Here is a 20880-nt window from a genome sequence, read left to right as displayed (position 1 = left end):
AATGCCGCAAATTGGGATTTTGCTCCCTATATCGAAGCATAAGCACAACTTGAGTCCAATTTTTATGTTAATGAGTCACCATATTTAAGATGTGAATCTCATGTGTACAAGAAGTAACTCTCTCCTGCTGCTCATGTTTAGACTAAAAATAGTCCGTTTTTAGAATAGCTTGATGCATGTTCCAGGCATTTTTAAACTCCATTAGAGTCTTTGTTGATACCACCAATATGTGAAGTATATTCTTGAATACACCATCCTCTCTGTAACAAGCTCCTGCAAATAACTCCTAAATCTACTTTTCCATAACTTAAATGAACACTAAATGCCTCTTGTTTTTACGTAAAAAATGTGGCGGTCCCAATCTATTAAAAAAATTCTGTAACTTGAAAAGTGATGGTAAAGTTATCCTGTATTGAACACAATCTTTCATTTCTCATTATAACCTTAATGCAGTCACTAAGTTCGTTTTTTGATTATTGCTATAGTTAGCCCAAAAAAATATATATAAAATTCCCTACCATTTTGCTCCTGACTCCTTCCAAGCCCTATTTCAGTGTTCTGCTACTTGTGACTGTCAGGGTACCAGGAATCAGACTGAGACGTGAAGTGTAAAAATAATCACACCTTTATTAATAACAAAAAAATAATAAAAAGTCCACAAGCCAAATGACAAGCCAGGAGTCAAAGCCAGAGCTGGTAGTCAGATGTGCCGAGTCAGGAGCCACAGCGAGTAGTCAGACGAGCCTGGATCAGGAACTAGGAAAAGAGCAGAGTCAGGAACAATCCAGGGATCAGTAACCAGAAGGGATGTCAGACAAACCAGGTAATACACAGGAACTGGAACACAGGAACTAACAAACAAGTCTGAGACAACGCAAGGGCAAGAGCATACTGAACAGAGGCCCTTTAAATAATAGCAAGCTATTTCTAGGTAGTGACGCCACTTCCTTGATATCTTTGTCTACCAACTCAGGAGGGTAACCCCTATATTTAAATTTTTCACCCATTTCATTCAATCTCTGTTTAACAAGCGTGTTGTCAGATAGGATTCTCCTAACTCTTAGGAGTTGACTACGGGGCAATGACTTCTTAAGGGACTCAGGGTGAAAGCTATGAAAATGGAGCAGGCTATTTTTAGCAGTAGATTTTACATGTAAATCTGTCCCAAAGCCATAACCAGATTTATAAATCTTGATGTCCAAAAATTCCATGCTTTCGTCACTATGTTTAAGACTGAACTTTATGTGTCTGGTTGCACTATTCAGCTGATTAACAAAGTCCCATAGGGATCCAATGTTGCCCAACCACACGCCAAATATATCGTCTATGTAGCGCCACCAGGTGGCGCCACATAGAACAGAGAGACCATTCTCAAAAATGAATTTCTCTTCGAAGATGTTCATAAATATATTAGCGTAGGTTGGGGCGACATTGGACCCCATAGCTGTGCCCTATCGTTGGATATAAAATTCATCCTGGAATAGGAAACAATTGCATCTTAATACAGTCTCAAGAAGATCAAGAATAAAGTCAGTTTGACAGTTATTAAATGTACTAAATTGTTGCAGAACTGGGAGTGGGGTTTCCGGTGGAGGAGGAGCTCTATCTACCATTTACCCCATAGCGTTGCAGCCCGTGGCCGTCCCCACACCGGCTTGTGAGGGCTACTACTCTGCGGAGAAGACTGGCAGAGTTCGTTGGAAACCCCTGAGAGCGAATACGCTCCTAGTCCCGTCTGCTGAAATTGCCACCTGTGGACCGCCTTTAAAAGTCTTTTCTTTTCCTTGTCCTATACCAGAGCGGGGACTGGGTTGTTGCTGGCGGATCTCGTATACCTACCTGTTGCTGGGGAACAGAGAAAGAGACCGGAGCCCCCTGGTTGGGCGTACTAGTCCGGGTCTAACGGAGCAACTGGAGGAGGCCGGACAGCCGGAGTGTCACTGACGCGGAGGGATGCGGGGGCGTCACTCCCTGCTGCCTGGCGTTCTTCCAGAAAACACATCTGAGAGTCACACGGTGACGATCGAGGATCTGTAAAGGATTACAAGGCTTCAAAGGACCCCAGGTTGCCACATCCACAGAACAAAGGGGAATCGCGGCACAAACCAGCACACCCAGGAGGACGGTAACCGTATATTGGGTAACTAATTAAGAAATATTCTTAAGAGTTATCTCGTCTACAAAAGGGGCATAATTGAACTAAGAAGTTGGCTAACTAACCTACCAAAAAGAAAATGGAGCGATAATGGCTGCTTGTGTGCTTGTTTGCTTTTCTTTGTTTTTTTTTTCTACTCCGTTCTGCTAAGGGCGAATTATCGGAAAGAACATTTCTTTTTTAACAAGGCTATAACAGCCCTAAACAGAGAACTATAAAGGCTGGCAAAAGCCTAGGAATATTGAATCAAGACTCTCTGGTGGATCAGTTATCTATCTCTTTAGTACTAAGAGAGATGGTTTTTATAACTGAGCTGGAAGTTATACAAAATAACTGTTTTTGATGTAATAGTATGCTATTCTAAGATTGTACTGTATATGCTGGGTGTTAGATAAATACAGGTGTTACAAATTATACCATCAATTACTTGAGCTCAAGAAGGTTTTTTTTTTGGATGTAATATAGTAACAGAAGCTTTTAGTTATATAGTGTTGGATATTCTAATAAGTTTTTTTTTTAATAGGCCGGTACACTTTTTTAGTTTTTTGCAGATATTTTCACGGCCCTATATATTAAGTATGGTTCCATCCTATTCACATTTTGGAACTTAAATTTTTTTTTAAAAAAAATGTATAAAGATATAGAATAGTTATCTTCTTCATAAGTTATCACTTCTTCACTCCCTCACACCTACTCTCAGATAAGTGAGAAAAACGTAAGAGATTTGTTTTTTCCTTTTTTTTTGTGCTGTTTGGTTATATAGCACCTTGTTAGAGCACTAGAGTGTTTAGAATTGTGTTTTTTCTGTATGTCACAGTTTTTAAATCTTTATAGCAAAATACTTCACACAGAGTAATCAACACGGCATAAAAATGCCAGTTAAATCTAGAGAAAAGAAAAATAATAAAGGGGCTGACTCAAGTTTAGACTCCAGTGATATCCTGCCCGCCCCCACTGATAATCACACTCTACTAGCCCAGCTTAGTAACCTCTTCACCCCGCAATTTGAAATAATCAAAAAAGAATTAAATGGTATAGCAACAGAACTTACCACTCTTAACTTAGAGGTAAAACAATTTGCCACTAGGATAGCAGAAGCTGAAGACAGGATATCTGCACTAGAGGATGTAGTTAATACACAAGAAAGCCTGTTAGCAAAACAACTCTCAAAAATCCAAAACATGGAAGCGCGTCTGGAGGATCAAGAAGATCGCTCCAGACGCAATAATATTAGAATTTTGGGTATCCCTGAAACTTCGGAGTTTGAAAATCTAATGGAATTCACCTCTCCAACATTACCTCAGGCCTTAGGCTTCCCCCCACATACTCTCCCTCTATCTATAGAAAGAGCACATAGAGTAGGACCGAAAAAATATTTAGAGAAGGGTATACCCAGGAATAGGATATTTAAGGTCTTAAAATTTCAGGACAAAGTAGAAATGTTTAGATTATACAGGAAGTTTGAAAATTTTACTATTGGTGACAAGAAAATTCTTTTATTTCAAGATTTCTCAAATGAAACTGTGCAGAAAAGAAAGCTTATGTCCCCACTCTGTACAAGAATGATAAATATGGGAATCAAAGCACGCTTGCTATACCCCGCCAAGATTATTGTCGATGATAATGGAAATAACCTGGTTTTTTTAGATGCTTTGAAAGCAAAATAATTTATTGAGTCTAGAGGGGGATAAAAGACAGGGCCAGAGTTAATTGTCGATCTAGGAAAACATCAGTAGCCTTCAATGTATGTATACAAGATATTTTTTTTTATTTATTATTATTATTATTTTTTTTCCCCTCTCTCCACTGTGCCCCCGCGCTCAGCCTTTCTATCCCTCCCTCCTCCGATCCCCTCCTTGCTCTGTAGAACATCTTGAAAGAGAATAATAAGAGAGAGACGCAAAACTAGCATAAGGGATGGTAGTCTAACCTTTCTTTTTAGAGGGGCGTTCATTACACTTAGTGACAAGAGTCGTTTATATATTCTTATCTGGATGAAGTTTCGTGTTGAGTTCAAGATATACTGAAAGGTTGTTTATGGGTTCATTGAGTGTCTGTAAGACAGAGTTTCGGTTAAAGGGTTAAGGTCCTATGTCAGCTATGATAGACGCAATTAAGGTACAATTCTGGAACGTAGGGGGAATTACTAACCCAGTGAAGCGGAAACTTATAATTAAAAACTCGGGGTGTCAAAAACCCAGTATAGTTTTCTTACAAGAAACGTACTTAAAAGATTCTGAGATCCCGAAACTAAAAACTAGATGGGTAGGGGAAGTAATAGCAACCCCGTGCAAAGGAAGGAAACTGGGGGTTGCCATTCTTTTTAGCAAAAATTTAACATATCAAATATTGCAGATGGAATTAGACCCGGAAGCCAGATATATCATCTTACAAGTACAAATCAATAGTTTGAAATATGTTTTTTTTTGCAATATATATGCTCCGAATGTTTTTCTAAAATATTTTGGGAAAAATTAAAAACGAAACTATTCCCTTTTGTACTTGATAACTTGATTATTGGTGGCGATTTTAATCTTTCACTCTGTCTAGAACTAGATAGATTCTCAAAAAAGAATCTATCTACATATAATGAACAAGCTAAATATATGAAAAAGTTTTGTCATCAATTAAAAATAGTTGATGTTTGGAGACTCTATAATCCTGATCAGCGTAGGTTTACTTGTGAATCTAAAACATGTAGGACATTCTCAAGAATTGATTTTATTCTGGTTTCTGAAACTCTGTCACTGCAAAAAATAGATGTGGAAATTGGAGATATAATAATATCGGACCATGCGGTAGTCTTGGTAGCATTTCATTCTAAGGTAAAACAGATGGGGTTTAACCACTCTTTCTTTTTCCCGCGATATATGTATAAAAATAATAGATTTAGGCTATGGCTGAAGCAAAAGTGGAAAGACTATTGTACCCATAATATATCTTATTTCCATAAAATTGAAACCTTTTGGGAAGCTTCGAAAGCATATCTAAGAGGAGAAATAAAGGCTTTCATGTGTAAAAAGAAGAAGAAAAATAACATGAGAAAAGTACAATTAGCCAATCAAGTTAGGAATTGTTACAGGAAAATTATGCGTGACTCAACGCATCTGCACTGGGAAAGTTATTGTCGAGCGAAACAGGAAAGGGATATATTTCTCAAACAAGAATCTCTTGAAGAAGAAGCAAAATTAAACTTGCGCTTTAAAGGATATTATGGATACTCTGCTAAGTATCTTGCCAAATTAGTCAAGAGCAGTAAAAAAAAAAATCTTATTCTAGCTATTAGAGATAAAGATAAAAGATATACGGAATTATCCCAGATTAGCAATACTTTCTATACATATTATCAAAATCTTTATACTTACTCTTGTAATAATGTACAAAATCAAGAGAAATTCTGGACCCAAATTGAACTCCCTTCGGTCCCTGAAGATTTACTTGATAAACTCAATGCCCCGATATCAATAGAGGAGATAGAAAAGGCAATTGAAAAAACTAAACTAAATAAGGCTGCTGGTCCAGACGGCCTCCAGGCAGAATTCTATAAAATACTGATAGAGGAATTTAAACCTTCCCTGGCAAATGTATTTAATAACTACTTTTCGGATAGCAACCCCTTTTCAGAATATTTCTCGGCGGCCAATGTCTCTTTGATCCTTAAAAAAAGATAAAGATAGAGAAGATCTGACTTCATATAGACCTATTTCAGTCCTCAATGTAGATTACAAGTTATTAACCACTATTATCTCCTCCAGGTGTATGTTATGTCTTGATAAAGTTATCCCTTTTGACCAATCAGGCTTCATGATATCTAGAAATGTTTCCAAAAATATGCGGAACATTACCACTCTCATAGACTACATTTGGAGCTTTAATAGAAATATCAGCAAACAATTTGAACATGATATTGCACTGTTAACACTTGATGCAGTTAAGGCATTTCATTCGATCGAATGGGAATATCTTTTTCAAACTCTACAAAAATTTGGATTTAAAAATCAGTTTTTGGATTTTGTATATAATCTATACCATAGTCCTATCTCTTCCTCTTGATTAATAACACATTAACACCCGGGATAAGATTAAAAAAAGGCACCCGCCAAGGATGTCCCTTGTCTCTGCTTCTTTTTAATCTAGCCTTGGAACCTCTTGCGATCCGGCTGAGAGATGTACTTGAAGGGATCACGTTGGGCCAAGTAGTTTTTAAAACGTTACTGTATGCAGACGATCTTTTAGTCTGTCTATATAACACTACTAAAGCTATTCCAGCGCTGATGGAATGTTTGGTCTTTTTTAGTTCGTTTGCCGGCTACAAAGTGAACCAGAATAAAAGCAAGTTATTATGGCTATATAAAACACCGGGTAATAAAGTTAATTCTGGTTTTAACGAAGTAGAGTCTCTTAGATATTTAGGGATTTATCTACATAAAAATCCATTTAAGTGGTATGAATTGAATTTTCATGTTTTACTGCAGAAAATACATTCAGATTTAAAACTTTGGACAGCTCTCCCTCTGTCAATTTCGGCAAAGGTCAATTTAATTAAAATGATTATATTTCCACGGTTACTTTTTGCCCTCCAGAATTTACCATTAATTTTAAACAATGCAGATTTGAGGAGTCTAAATTCTAGTTTTTCCCATTTTATCTGGTCTGGGATGAAAAAAACACGTATTGCATTAGAAAAGTTAATGCAACCTCGTGATTGTGCTGGATTAGCCTTGCCTAATATTAAGCTTTATAACTTAGCAGCCCTAGGGAAAATCGCGCTAGATTGGTTGACAGAGACGAGTTGGTTTTCCACTCAGGAGCTGGAGAAGTATTGTGTTTCCCCCTTTTCTCTTAAAGCTCTGCTACATATTAGGCCCAAAGATTTGCCGAGTAATATTCAAAATCTAATATCATTTAAGAATATAATTTTCTCTTGGCAGAGATTATGTATTTTGATCGGAATAGACTATTCTCTTTCGGAATATTTACCAATAATAGGCAATCCAGAATTTTCTCCAGGTAATAACCAGGAAGTTTTTAGGTCTTGGGAACGTAAAGGCCTTAAAAATATATCTCAATTCTTTATGGAATCTGGTCATTTAGCATTGTTTGAAGATTTAAGACTTCAGTTTGACCTGCTTAGTAATAACTTTTACGCCTTCTTTCAAGTTCAGCATTTTATAAAGACCAAAAAATGGAGTGCTGTTGAGATAGCTGCTTGGTCAGATATTAGAGCCCGTATCGCGATTGCTAGAGTGAAAGCTCCTTCAATCTCACTATTATACAGTAGAATGTTGGCTAAACAAAGTGACTCCTTCTTACAAAAAATCATGGAAAAATGGAGACCGCTACTCCCAAGTGTTGACCAGGAAAAAATTAAGTCTAGTTGTAGAGCTGTAAGTAATTGTAGAATTCCAATATCCTGGAAAGAAGGACACATGAAATTGATGAATAAGTTTTACTGTACTCCTTCGAAAATGTCTAAAATGTATACTAGTCAAAGCTTTCTTTGCCCTCGATGTAGATCTTCGAAGGCTGATATTCTACATATGTTTTGGGCATGTCCCAAAATTGGGCAGTTCTGGAAAAAAGTTGCTTTCTGGATTAAGGTATTATATAAAGTAAGTATTAGTTTCGACCCAGAGATCGTTTTCTTTTTGGAAAATCCCAATTCAGAATCTTTTTCCCAGAAAAGATTTTGAACACAATTTTCCTACTTATTAGACAGTTGATTGTGAAAGATTGGAAATCAAAAAGAGCTCCTGGGTTCTCAGTATTCATTAAAGAAATCCAAATGCAAATAATTTTTGAATCCTGTCAATTGGGAGAAGCTAGCGAAAGAGAAGTCAGGAAGTTTCTATTAGGGTGGCTGCCCATCATTAAGACATACCCAGAACCTGAACAAAAGACAATTTTATGTCCTTTTTTGAGTTCTGAGTGTTTCGTTGACCTTGTGTTATTGGGTGACTTCCCAGCAGAATGGATAGCTGGGCATAGAGAGATATAATCGAGTGTGCTGAGAACTTCATCTGTCCAGTTTTTCCATAGCTAGTTCGGGGGCGAAGCCCCGGAGGGGAGGTGGATGGTTTCGAGCGCGGGGGGAGGAGAGTTAGGAGAAGAGTATGTTATTCTCATTTATTATTTCTTCCCCCTTTTCTTCGTTTTTTTTTTTTTTTTTTTTTCCGTTTTCTTTTCGTTTAGTTAATAGATTAAAATTTGCCTACAGTGTAAAAATTCAGAATACTTCATTTTTTTGTGATGCTATGTGCTGTCGTATAGTCCTTTAAAGGTGAACAGTACTGGTTATTTTTTCGATTTAGGATTATGGCATTTTTTGTTACTGTATTTCAGAAGTCGTTAAGCTCAACACCCTGTGAGGTGTGTGTTTTGTATCCTTGTTTCTGTATTACTCTGAATGTGGATTTACACTGTCGGTATGCATAAATAAATAAAATAAAAAAAAATTGTTGCAGAACTTTTTTCACCGCTCCCATACCGGATGCATGTGTTATAGAGGTATATAAACTAGATAGTGTAATGTATATAAGATAGTTTTGTCAGTGGTCGTATTTAAGTCACTCAATTTGATCAAGAAATCAATTGTGTCTCTAATGTATGAACTGGACAATTCTACAAAAGGTCTTAAAATGTGATCTAAATAAATTGAAATATTAAAACACACTGAATTTATACTAGATACAATGGGGCGTCCCGGCAGGGCTTGTAAGTTCTTATGTACCTTTGGTAAGGTGTATAATACTGGTGTCCTAGCATGTTCAAATAAAAGGAAAGCAATCTCCTTCTTGCCAATTATACCATGAAGGCACATGAAACTTTACTTTTAATTTCCTTCTCAATATTAAATATTGGATTATAAGGTAAACGGCAATAGACCTAAACATCTGATAGTTGGGACTTAATTTCATCTACATAATAGTCCTTATCTAAAAGGACAGTGGCCCCACCCTTATCGGCAGATTTTAAAATAATGCTTTTGTTTTTTTGTAGGGATTTTAATTCTCCCACAGATTTCTTATTCAAAAAACACCCATTATTAACATTAGTGCCTACATGTATGTTTTTCTTCCTGTGAACCTTATTTTGCAAATTTTTAACATCAAGTACCATTTTGGAAAAAATATCAACACTGTGGTCATAATTTTGTGGCATAAACCTACTCTTAGATTTCAAACCCAAATGATTAAGATGTAATCTACTTTGATTAGTTACAAGTTTAACGAATTTGCCACATAACAATCATTAGAGAACATAGATTTTAGTTTTAAAGATCTAAAAAATCGAAAGAGATCTTTCTCAGTTTCAAAGAAATCACATTTGGCAAAGGGGCAAAAAGAGAGTGTTTGTTGTAATAGTAATGACTCAGTGAATCACTAGTTTTAAATTTGTCACAGGTACAGATTACTGAGACTGAGTCATTACTATTACAACAAGGACTCTCTTTTTGCCCCTTTGCCAAATGTGATTTCTTTGAAATTGAGAAAGATCTCTTTCAATTTTTTAGATATTTCAAACTAAAATCTATTGGCTAGATTACGAGTTTTGCGTTATGAGGGGTGCGGTGCTAACTTGCACATTATTGTCACCGCTTACTTACCTACAGCACTGGTATTACAGGTTTTAATAAACCCGGCGTTAAAAGACAAGAAGTGAGAGTAGAGCAAAAATGTGCTCCATACCGCACTCCAATACCAGCGCTGCTTAAGTCAGCGGTGAGCTGGTTGTATGTGCTCGTGCATGATTTCCGCATAGACATCAATGGGGAGAGCCAGCTGAAAAAAAGCCTAACACCTGCAATAAAGCAGTGTAAAGCTCAGTAACGCAGCCCCATTGATTCCTATGGGGAAACAAATTTTATGTTTACACCTAACACCCTAACATGAACCCCGAGTCTAAACACCCCTAATCTTACACTTATTAACCCCTAATCTGCCTCCCCGACATCGCTGACACCTACATTATACTTATTAACCCCTAATCTGCCGCTCCGAACATCGCCGCCACTATAATAAACATATTAACCCCTAAACCGCCGCACTCCCGCATCACAAACATTAGTTAAATATTAATCCCTAATCTGCCGCCCCTAACATCGCCGCCACCTACCTACATTTATTAACCCCTAATCTGCCGCCCCCAACGTCGCCGCAACTATATTAAATTTATTAACCCCTAAACCTAAGTCTAACCCTAACACCCACTAACTTAAATATAATTAAAATAAATCTAAAGAAAACCTACTATTAATAACTAAATAATTCCTATTTAAAACTAAATACTTACCTGTAAAATAACACCTAACCTTACACTACAATTAAATAAATAACCTAAATTAAATACAATTAACTAAATTAAATACAATTACCTAAATTACAAAAACAAACAAACACTAAATTACACAAAATAAAAAACAAATTATTATTACATCTAATCTAATAGCCCTATCAAAATAAAAAAAGCCCCCCCAAAATAAAAAAAACTCCTAGCCTAAACTAAACTACCAATAGCCCTTAAAAGAGCCTTTTGCGGTGCATTGCCCTAAAGAAATCAGCTCTTTTACCTGTAAAAAAATTACAAATAACCCCCCAAAAGTAAAACCCACCACCCACACAACCAACCCCCCAAATAAAACCCTAACTAAAAAACTAAGCTCCCCATTGCCCTGAAAAGGGCATTTGGATGGGCATTGCCCTTAAAAGGGCATTTAACGCTATTGCTGCCCAAACCCTAATCTAAAACTAAAACCCACCCAATAAACCCTTAAAAAACCTAACACTAACCCCCGAAGATCCACTTACAGTTTTTAAGACCGGACATCCATCGTCAACGAAGCCGGGAGAAGTCCTCAACTAAGTGGCAAGAAGTCCTCAACGAAGCCGGGAGAAGTCTTCATCCAAGCCGGAAGAAGTGGTCCTCTAGACGGGCAGAAGTCTTCATCCAGACGTCATCTTCTATCTTCATCCATCCGGCGCGGAGCGGCTCCATCTTCAAGACATCCGGCGCGGAGCATCCTCTTCTTACGATGACTCCCGACGAATGAAGGTTCCTTTAAGTGACGTCATCCAAGATGGCGTCCTTTAGATTCCGATTGGCTCAATCAGCCAATAGGATTGAGCTTGCATTCTATTGGCTGATTGGAACGGATGGATGTCCGGTCTTCAAAGCTGGGGGTTAGCGTTAGTTTTTTTTAAGGGTTTATTGGGTGGGTTTTAGATTAGGGTTTGGGCAGCAATAGAGCTAAATGCCCTTTTAAGGGCAATGCCCATCCAAATGCCCTTTTCAGGGCAATGGGAAGCTTAGTTTTGTTTAGTTAGGGTTTTATTTGGGGGGTTGGTTGTGTGGGTGGTGGGTTTTACTGTTGGGGGGTTGTTTGTATTTTTTTTACAGGTAAAAGCTGATTTCATTTGGGCAATGCCCAGAAAAAGGCCCTTTTAAGGGCTATTGGTAGTTTAGTTTAGGCTAGGGGTTTTTTTTTATTTTGGGGGGGCTTTTTTTATGTTGATAAGGCTATTAGATTAGGTGTAATTAGTTTAAATATCTTGTAATTTGTTTTTTTATTTTATGTAATTTAGTGTTGTTTTTTTTTGTAATTTAGGTATTTGTATTTAATTTAGTTAATTGTATTTAATTTAGGTAATTTATTTAATTGTAGTGTAAGGTTAGGTGTTAGTGTAAGAAAGGTTAGTTTTTATTTTACAGGTAAATTTCTATTTATTTTAGCTAGGTAGTTAGTAAATAGTTAATTACTATTTAGTAACTATTCTACCTAGTTAAAATAAATACAAACTTGCCTGTAAAATAAAAATAAACCCTGAGCTAGCTACAATGTAACTATTAGTAATTGGTTTATTTTACAGGTAAGTATTTAGTTTTAAATAGGAATTATTTAGTTATTAATAGTAGGTTTTCTTTAGATTTATTTTAATTATATTTAAGTTAGTGGGTGTTAGGGTTAGGGTTAGACTTTGGTTTAGGGGTTAATAAATTTAGTATAGTGGCGGCAACGTTGGGGGCGGCAGATTAGGGGTTAATAAATGTAGATAGGTGGCGGCGATGTTAGGGACGGCAGATTAGGGGTTAATAATATTTAACTAGTGTTTGCGATGCAGGAGTACGGCGGTTTAGGGGTTAATATGTTTATTATAGTGGCGGCGATGTCCGGAGCAGCAGATTAGGGGTCAATAATTTTATTTTAGTGTTTGCGATGCTGGAGGGCCTCGGTCTAGGGGTTAATAGGTAGTTTATGGGTGTTAGTGAACTTTTTAGCACTTTAGTTATGAGTTTTATGTTACAGCTTTGTAGTGTAAAACTCATAACTACTGACTTTAGAATGCGTTACGAATCTTGATGGTATAGGGTGTACCGCTCACTTTTTGGCCTCCCAGGAAAAGCTTGTAATATCGGCGCTATGAAAATCCCATTGAAAAAAGACTTTACGCAATTTGCGTAAGTTGAATTGCGTTATGGCCAAAAAAGTGTGCGGTGCCCCTAAACCTGCAAGACTCGTAATAGCAGTGGTAGTGAAAGAGCAGCGCTATAACCTGATAACGTTGCTTTTTCACCATAACGCAAAACTCGTAATCTAGCCGTATGTTCTCTAATGATTGTTATGTGGACACATTTGTTAAACCTGTAACTAATCCAAGTAGATTACATCTTAATCATTTGGGTTTGAAATCTAAGAGTAGGTATATGCCACAAAATTATGACCACAGTGTTGATATTTTTTCCAAAATGGTACTTGATGATGTTAAAAGTTTGCAAAATAAGGTTCACAGGAAGAAAAACATACACCTAGGCACTAATGTTAATAATGGGTGTTTTTTTAATAAGAAATCTATGGGAACATTAAAATCCCTACAAAAACAAAAGCATTATTTTAAAATCTGCCAATAAGGGTGGGGTCACTGTCCTTTTAGATAAGGACTATTATGTAGATGAAATTAAGTCCCAACTATCAGATGGTGAGGTCTGTTGCCGTTTACCTTATAATCCAATATTTAATATTGAGAAGGAAATTAAAAGTAAAGTTTCATGTGCCTTTAAAATTGTATAATTGGCAAGACACCAGTATTATACACCTTACCAAAGGTACATAAGAACTTACAAGCCCCCCCGGGACGCCCCATTGTATCTAGTATGAATTCAGTGTGTTCTAATTTTTCAATTTATTTAGATCACATTTTAAGACCTTTTGTAGAATTATCCAGTTCATACATTAGAGACATGAGTGATTTCTTGATCAAATTGAGTGACTTAAATACGACCACTGACAAAACTATCTTATATACATTAGACGTATCTAGTTTATATACCTCTATAACATATGCATCCGGTATGGGAGCTGTGAAAAAGGTTCTGCAACAATTTAGTACATTTAATAACTGTCAAACTGACTTTATTCTTGATCTTCTTGAGATTGTATTAAGATGCAATTATTTCCTATTCCAGGATGAATTTTATATCCAACCACAGGGCACAGCTATGGAGTCCAATGTTGCCCCAACCTACACTAATATATTTATGAACATCTTCAAAGAGAAATTCATTTTTGAGAATGGTCTCTTCGTTCTATGTGGCGCCACCTGGTGGCGCTACATAGACGATATATTAGGCATGTGGTTGAGCGACATTGGATCCCTATGGGACTTTGATCAGCTGAAAATCAGCTGAAAAGTGCAACCACACACCTTAAGTTCAGTCTTAAACATAGTGAGGAAAGCATTGAATTTTTGGACACCAAGATTTATAAATCTGGTTATGGCTTCAGGACAGATTTACATGTAAAATCTACTGCTAAAAATAGCCTGCTCCATTTTGATAGCTTTCACCCTGAGTCCCTTAAGAAGTCATTGCCCCGTAGTCAACTCCTAAGAGTTAGGAGAATCCTATCTGACAACACGCTTGTTAAACAGTGATTGAATGAAATGGGTGATACAATTAAATATAGTGGTTTCCCTCCTGAGTTGGTAGACAAAGAGATCAAGGAAGTTGCGTCACTACCTAGAAATAGCTTGCTAGAGTCATCCAAACTGAAAGTTAAGCTTAAAAATAAACAAGATCACCCTGTTTTTGTCACTAAATTTAATGATTTAAGTAATCGGATACATTCAATCCTTAGAAAGCATTGGCACATTTTGAGCACATGTAATCCTCTAGTTAAGGAATTTCAGTCAGGTTTTATGCCAGCCTATAGGAGAAGTGAAAGCTTAAGAGATAGACTTATCAAAGCAGATATAGGACCTAAAAAATCGCATGTACAGACCTATATTTCTGAGAAAAACTTAGGTTGTTACCCCTGTTTGGGGTGTTCCAGTTGTAATAGTATGATAAAAGTAAAATATGTTTTCCATCCCGGTACTGGCAAGAAATATAGCATTAGAGGTCTATTTACTTGCAATAGCACCTATGCCATATATATGATTAAATGTCCCTGTGGGCGGAGTTACATCAGAGAGACCACTAGGATGGTCTGAGAGAGGATATGTGAACATAGGTCTGATATTAGGAATAATGAGATAAAAAATCTAGTAGCAGAACACTTTATCCAAGCAGGCCAAAATATCTGTCAACTTAGGTTTCAGATCATAGATCACATTACTATACCTAGAAGGGGAGGGGACAGAGAATTGTACTTAAAGCAGAAGGAGGTTTTTTGGATTAACAAATTGGAAACTCGTTATCCAATAGGAATGAATAAGGAATATGACCTTTCGGACTTCCTTTAATCCACTTCTGCTTTAAGTAACAATTGAGGATAGTATCAAATTGATACTATGTAATCTGTACTTTTTGTGTTTAAACATGTAACATTGTATATAATATGTAATTGTTTGTTTATATATGCAATTTGTGTCTTTGTCACTAGATGGCGCATCCTCTGTATTTGCAAGGTATTACTAAGAAATGAGTCGTGATTTAACAATGAATGGGTTAATTAGGAGGTGTGGTTTGTTACCCTTACTCCTTTATTAAGGTGTGATACCTGCATTAATGTACTGACATGACTAAGGACTAGCGGTCCGAAACGTTATCTTTTTTACCTTTGATGTCCTAATAAAGATGGAAGTTTTTGCATTAGTGGTGAGTACTGCTGCATTTTTGGACTGTGCTGTAACTAAAATGGCAGCCAGCAACAAATAGCAAACAAACGGCTAGATTACGAGTTTTGCATTATGGGTGAAAAACCCTCATAGCGCTGCTTTTTCACTAACGCTGCTATTATGAGTCTTGCAGTTGTAGCTGTACCGCACACTTTTTTGGCCGGCGCGCAACATAACTACCACACCTTTCAAAAAGTATTTTTTCAATGGGACTTCCATAGCACCGGTATTACGAGTTTGCCTGTCCGGCCAAAAAGTGAGCGGTACAGCCCATAACTACAAGATCCATACCGTAAACTGAAAGTCAGTAGTTATAGCTTTTATGTTACAAATCCGTAACATAAAACTCATAACTAAAGTGCTAAAAAGTACACTAACACCCATAAACTACCTATTAACCCCTAAACCGAGGCCCTCTTGCATTGCAAACACTAAAATAAAATTATTAACCCCTAATCTGCCGCTCCGGACATCGCCTCCACTATAATAAACATATTAACCCCTAAACTGCCGTACTCCCGCATCGCAAACACTAGTTAAATATTATTAACCCCTAATCTGCTGTCCCTAACATCGCCGCAACCTACATTACTGTTATTAACCCCTAATCTGCTGCCCCCAAAATCGCCGCCACTATACTAAAATTATTAACCCCTAAACCTAACCCTAAATGTAACCCTAACACCCTCTAACTTTAATATAATTAAAATACATCTAAATAAAACCTATTAATAACTAAATAATTCCTATTTAAAACTAAATACTTAGCTATAAAATAAACCCTAAGCTAGCTACAATATAACTAATAGTTACATTGTATCTATCTTAGGTTTTATTTTTATTTCACAGGCAAGTTTGTATTTATTTTAACTATGTAGACTAGTTAGTAAATAGTTATTAACTATTTACTTACTACCTAGCTAAAATAAATACAAATTTACCTGTAAAATAAAACCTAACCTGAGTTACACTAACACCTAACCTTACACTACAATTAAATAAATTACATTAATTAAATACAATTAATTAAATTACAAACCCCCCCACTAAATTACACAAAATAAAAAAGAAATTATCAAATATTTAAACTAATTACACCTAATCTAATAGCCCTATCAAAATAAAAAAGCCCCCCCCCAAAATAGAAAAAAACCCTAGCCTAAACTAAACTGCCAATAGCCCTTAAAAGTGCCTTTTGCGGGGCATTGCCCCAAAGAAATCAGCTCTTTTACCTGTAAAAAAAATACAAACAACCCCCCAACAGTAAAACCCACCACCCACACAACCAACCCCCCAAATAAAACCCTAACTAAAAAAACTAAGCTCCCCATTGCCCTGAAAAGGGCATTTGGATGGGCATTGGCCTTAAAAGGGAATTTAGCTCTTTTTCAGTCCAAACCCTAAGCTAAAAATAAAACCTACCCAATAAACCCTTAAAAAAACCTAACACTAACTCCCGAAGATCCACTTACAGTTTTTGAAGACCAGACATCCATCCATCCATCCATCCACATACATCCATTTCTTTTTTATTTTGTGTAATTTAGTGGGGTTTTTTGTTGTAATTTAGTTAATTGTATTTAATTACTGTAATTTATTTAATTGTAGTGTAAGGTTAGGTGTTAGTGTAACTCAGGTTAGGTTTTATTTTACAGGTAAATTTGTATTTATTTTAGCTAGGTAGCTAGTAAATAGTTAATAACTATTTAGCAACTAGTCTACTTAGTTAAAATAAATACAAATTTACCTGTGAAATAAAAATAAAACCTAAAATTGATACAATGTAACTATTAGTTATATTGTAGCTAGCTTAGGGTTTATTTTATTAGGTAAGTATTTAGTTTTAAATAGGAATTATTTAGGTATTATTATTTTTATTTAGATTTATTTTAATTATGTTCAAGTTAGTGGGTGTTAGGGTTAGGGTTAGACTTAGGGTTATGGATTAATAACTTTAGTATAGTGGCGGCGACGTTGGGTGCAGGAGATTAGGGGTTAATAAGTGTAGGTAGCGACAACATTGGGGGCGGCAGATTAGGGGTTAATAAGTGTAGGTAGGTGGCGGCGATGTTAGGGGCGGCAGATTAGGGGTTAATAAGTGTACTGTAGGTGGCGGCGATGTCGGGGGCGGCAGATTACGGGTTAAAGTGAAAGTAAACTTTCCTTAGTTGCTCACCATTATAACATATTATGTATTAAATGAATAGGACTTTCATTCATCAAATTTTCTAACTTGTTTTCAAATCAATTTTTTCCTGAAATAAACTCTGAATTTTATTGTCGATAAATGCAACCCAATTTTTTGGCTGCATATTGCTTCCTGGTCACGTTCTTATTTGGGCCAATTGAAATACTGGCCGTTAGGTGGCCGTGAAGCGACGTCATCGGTCTCTTGTGCATGCGGTAAAATCAACTATTTACTTTTTTCTTCAATGCGCGTGCCCTTTTCGCGCATGCGCAGACCATTCGGGACGGACTAAGAAGAAACTGAAGCGCAATTATATTTTTCAGGACAGATCGCGGAGTTATGAAAAGATGCTGCTTGTCTATTTTTAAAAACGCATAGTAATGAATGAATACAATATTGTTATTCATTCATTACTATGTTGTGAACTAAATACACTTTGATCACCCTGTTGTAGTGGAATCGGCGATTCGCACATGCGCACAATAAATTGTCCATGTAAATGCACTTCTCTAATACGTATAGAGCGGGTGGGACCGCTCTGTACGCAAACACTGTAAAAAGTAGGAAGAAGTAGATGGGAGGAGTCAGCAGCAAATCGGTATAAAAATAATGTATTAAAAAAAGACATAAATCTATACATTTATTAGAAAAAAAAAAAGCGATTTGCTTATTATACAGTTAGGCAATGCAGTACTTTGTTCAAATGGGACCAAATTTACTTTCACTTTAATAAGTGTAATGTAGGTGTTGGCGATGTCGGGGGCGGCAGATTAGTGGTTAATAAGTGCAATGTAGGTGTTGGCGATGTCGGGGGCAGCAGATTAGGGGTTAATAAGTATAATGTAGGTGTCGGCGATGTCCGGGGCGGCAGATTAGGGGTGTTTAGACTCAGGGTTTATGTTAAGGTGTTAAGTGTAAACATAAATTTTGTTTCCCCACAGGAATCAATGGGGCTGGGTTACGGAGCTTTACGCTCCTTTATTGCAGGTGTTAGGCTTTTTTTTTAGCTGTCTCTCCCCATTGATGTCTATGGGGAAATCGTGCACGAGCACGTAAAACCAGCTCAAAGCAGCGCTGGTATTTGGGTGCGGTATGGAGCTCAATGCTGCTGTATTGACTGCTAATGCCGGGTTTTTGATAACCTGTAATAGCAGCCCTATAGGGAGGTGAGCGGTGGAAATAACTTGCAAGTTAGTACCGAGCCGCTCATAATGCAAAACTCATAATCTATCCGTTTGTAGGGTGAAACCCTGACAGTAACGTATTCAGTGGTCCCACCTGCTCTCTACGTCTCTCAAATGCACGTTCGGATTTAAAATGTGCATACGTTATTTGCCGATGCTGCTTTGAAATGCGGTAATTGCCGATACCTTTTTTTCTTTATTGGACGAATGTGCTACTTACTTCTAATGAAGAGTTTGAGAAAATTGATGCGCTTTTATGTATCTATGCCGTCTGTAAGGAGCCGATGAAGCAGGAAAGGATTCCTACCTGTTACTAATAGGTATGCGCGAAACGGGAGCGCGTGTGGTTATCAAGCTCAAGAGTAAATTCTTTAACGCATGTGCAAATTAATAAAGGGGCGGATGACGTCGAGTGACGGCCACCTAATGGCCAGAATTTCAATAGGATGAAAAAAATGTGATCAAGAGTGAAAAAATAAATAAATAAACGGGTTGAATTTGGGGACAATTAGAACATGCTTTATAAATGTGATTACTTGATTAATACTACAATATATATAAAATGATGAATGAAACTTCTATTGATTTTATAAACCTAATGCTATACTTGATCGACAGTAAGCTAACTCTACCATCACTTTAAACCAGTTATTGACTGGGAGCTTTTTTATGAAAATCTGTTACAGAATTTGATTTTTGTCCTTTCTTGGGAAATTTGGACAAGCACAATTTTCACACAAGAGCAAGAGGTGTTAAATGTCCCTTTATAATCTCTGCATTATTAACTCGCTATACATATAAAAGTTTGATGTATTTGCTTATTTTGATATTTTACCCTTTAACTTTTATTACCTGGATACTTTTACAGGAAAAGGATTTACATGACTAAAAGTTGCACTGAAAAGGAGAAGAGTTGTATAGAACGTCATCTTTTCCATGGTACAGACTCCACTACAGTTGAAGCCATTTGTAAACAGAACTTTGACTCACGTGTTTATGGTAAACATGGGACCCTTTATGGCCGTGGATGCTATTTTGCAAAAGATGCTGATTACTCACATCGTTATACCAGTGCCACAAACAGTGGTGAGCACTGCATGTTTCTGGCCAAGGTCTTGGTGGGACGTCCTGCAGTAGGCTCCCCTTCACTTCGCCGTCCTCCATCCCTAAACCCTGAGGACCCAGCCAGCCCACTCTATGACTCTTGTGTGTCTCGAATTAATGATCCAGACATATTTGTTATATTTGATCATGACCAGTTTTACCCATATTTTCTCATCACGTACCAGAAGTTACAGGACATAGTCATTCTAGAGAGTTTGTAATAGATTAGCTTACTGAAGCTAAGAGGTACTTCAGAATCTCTCTGTGTTATCTGCAGATAGCAACCCCCCCCCCAAACATTCAGGGTTAGATTACAAGTGGAGTACAAAAATATTTGATATTGTGCATTAACATCACTCCAGCATAATCAATAACGCTTCTATTTTTGAGCTCAAATTAAAAGTCCAAAATTATTTTTAGCGATCAAGTGATAGTCTAGGATGTGCTAACATCTGCATGTTGGTTACCGTGGCTGTACTAAATCCCTACTAAAATATGTCTAGATTACAAGTAGCGCACAAACTATAGCGTAAGTGCGCTATGTTTTTTTTTAGGCTCCCTAGCGTGTTTTCAGACTCTCTAGCCTCCCCAGTCCTTATGATATTAAATACTATTTAATAACATAAGGACTTGTGAGGCTATAGAGGATGCAGACTATCTAAAGAGCTGAAAAAAATACCATAGCGCACTTGCGCTACAGTTTGCGCACCACTCGTAATCTAGTGCTATTAATAATAATAGTAATAATAATAATAATGGTTTACATCAGGTCTTAAAAACGCTAAATTTTACAACAATATTTTGGTTTGTGCCTGAGTGTAATACTTAACTCATCACTTATACAAGTACAATAAGCGCTAATAGTGCTCTGTGTGTTATCCATTAAACGTTGAGATGCTTTGGTTAAATGTTTAACCATCCACTTATAGCAGATTGTGTGTACTTCTTTGTGCGAGATCACACTAACGTTAATGCGTCAACTGTACTCTGCTTATTATCTAGCCCTTTCTGTTGATGCACTATTTTCCTATTCAATAGGTTTCAGTTAAATTAAATTTTTGGGGAGTCATATGAGAACGTATTGGATATTTTTTAATCTCACGTATATAATTTTTCCTAGAAATGTTTTCAAAAAAG

General features: G+C 36.7%; 1 protein-coding gene across 1 annotated transcript in view; it reads left to right on the top strand.

Moving 5' to 3' along the window:
- LOC128662324 (protein mono-ADP-ribosyltransferase TIPARP-like) overlaps window positions 1-20325 on the top strand; it is a 101915-nt gene extending 81590 nt beyond the window's left edge. Inside the window, exon 6 of the mRNA XM_053716128.1 lies at window positions 19508-20325. Coding sequence (XP_053572103.1) covers window positions 19508-19964 — 457 coding nt within the window. The 3' untranslated portion in view covers window positions 19965-20325. The remainder of the gene's footprint in view (window positions 1-19507) is intronic.
- Window positions 20326-20880: the final 555 nt, after the last annotated feature.

This window comes from Bombina bombina, chromosome 6 (genome assembly GCF_027579735.1).
Source record: "Bombina bombina isolate aBomBom1 chromosome 6, aBomBom1.pri, whole genome shotgun sequence".
Classification (NCBI taxonomy): Eukaryota; Metazoa; Chordata; class Amphibia; order Anura; family Bombinatoridae; genus Bombina; species Bombina bombina.
Note: the sequence above shows the minus strand (reverse complement) of the source record. Positions and strands in the feature narration are given on the sequence as shown.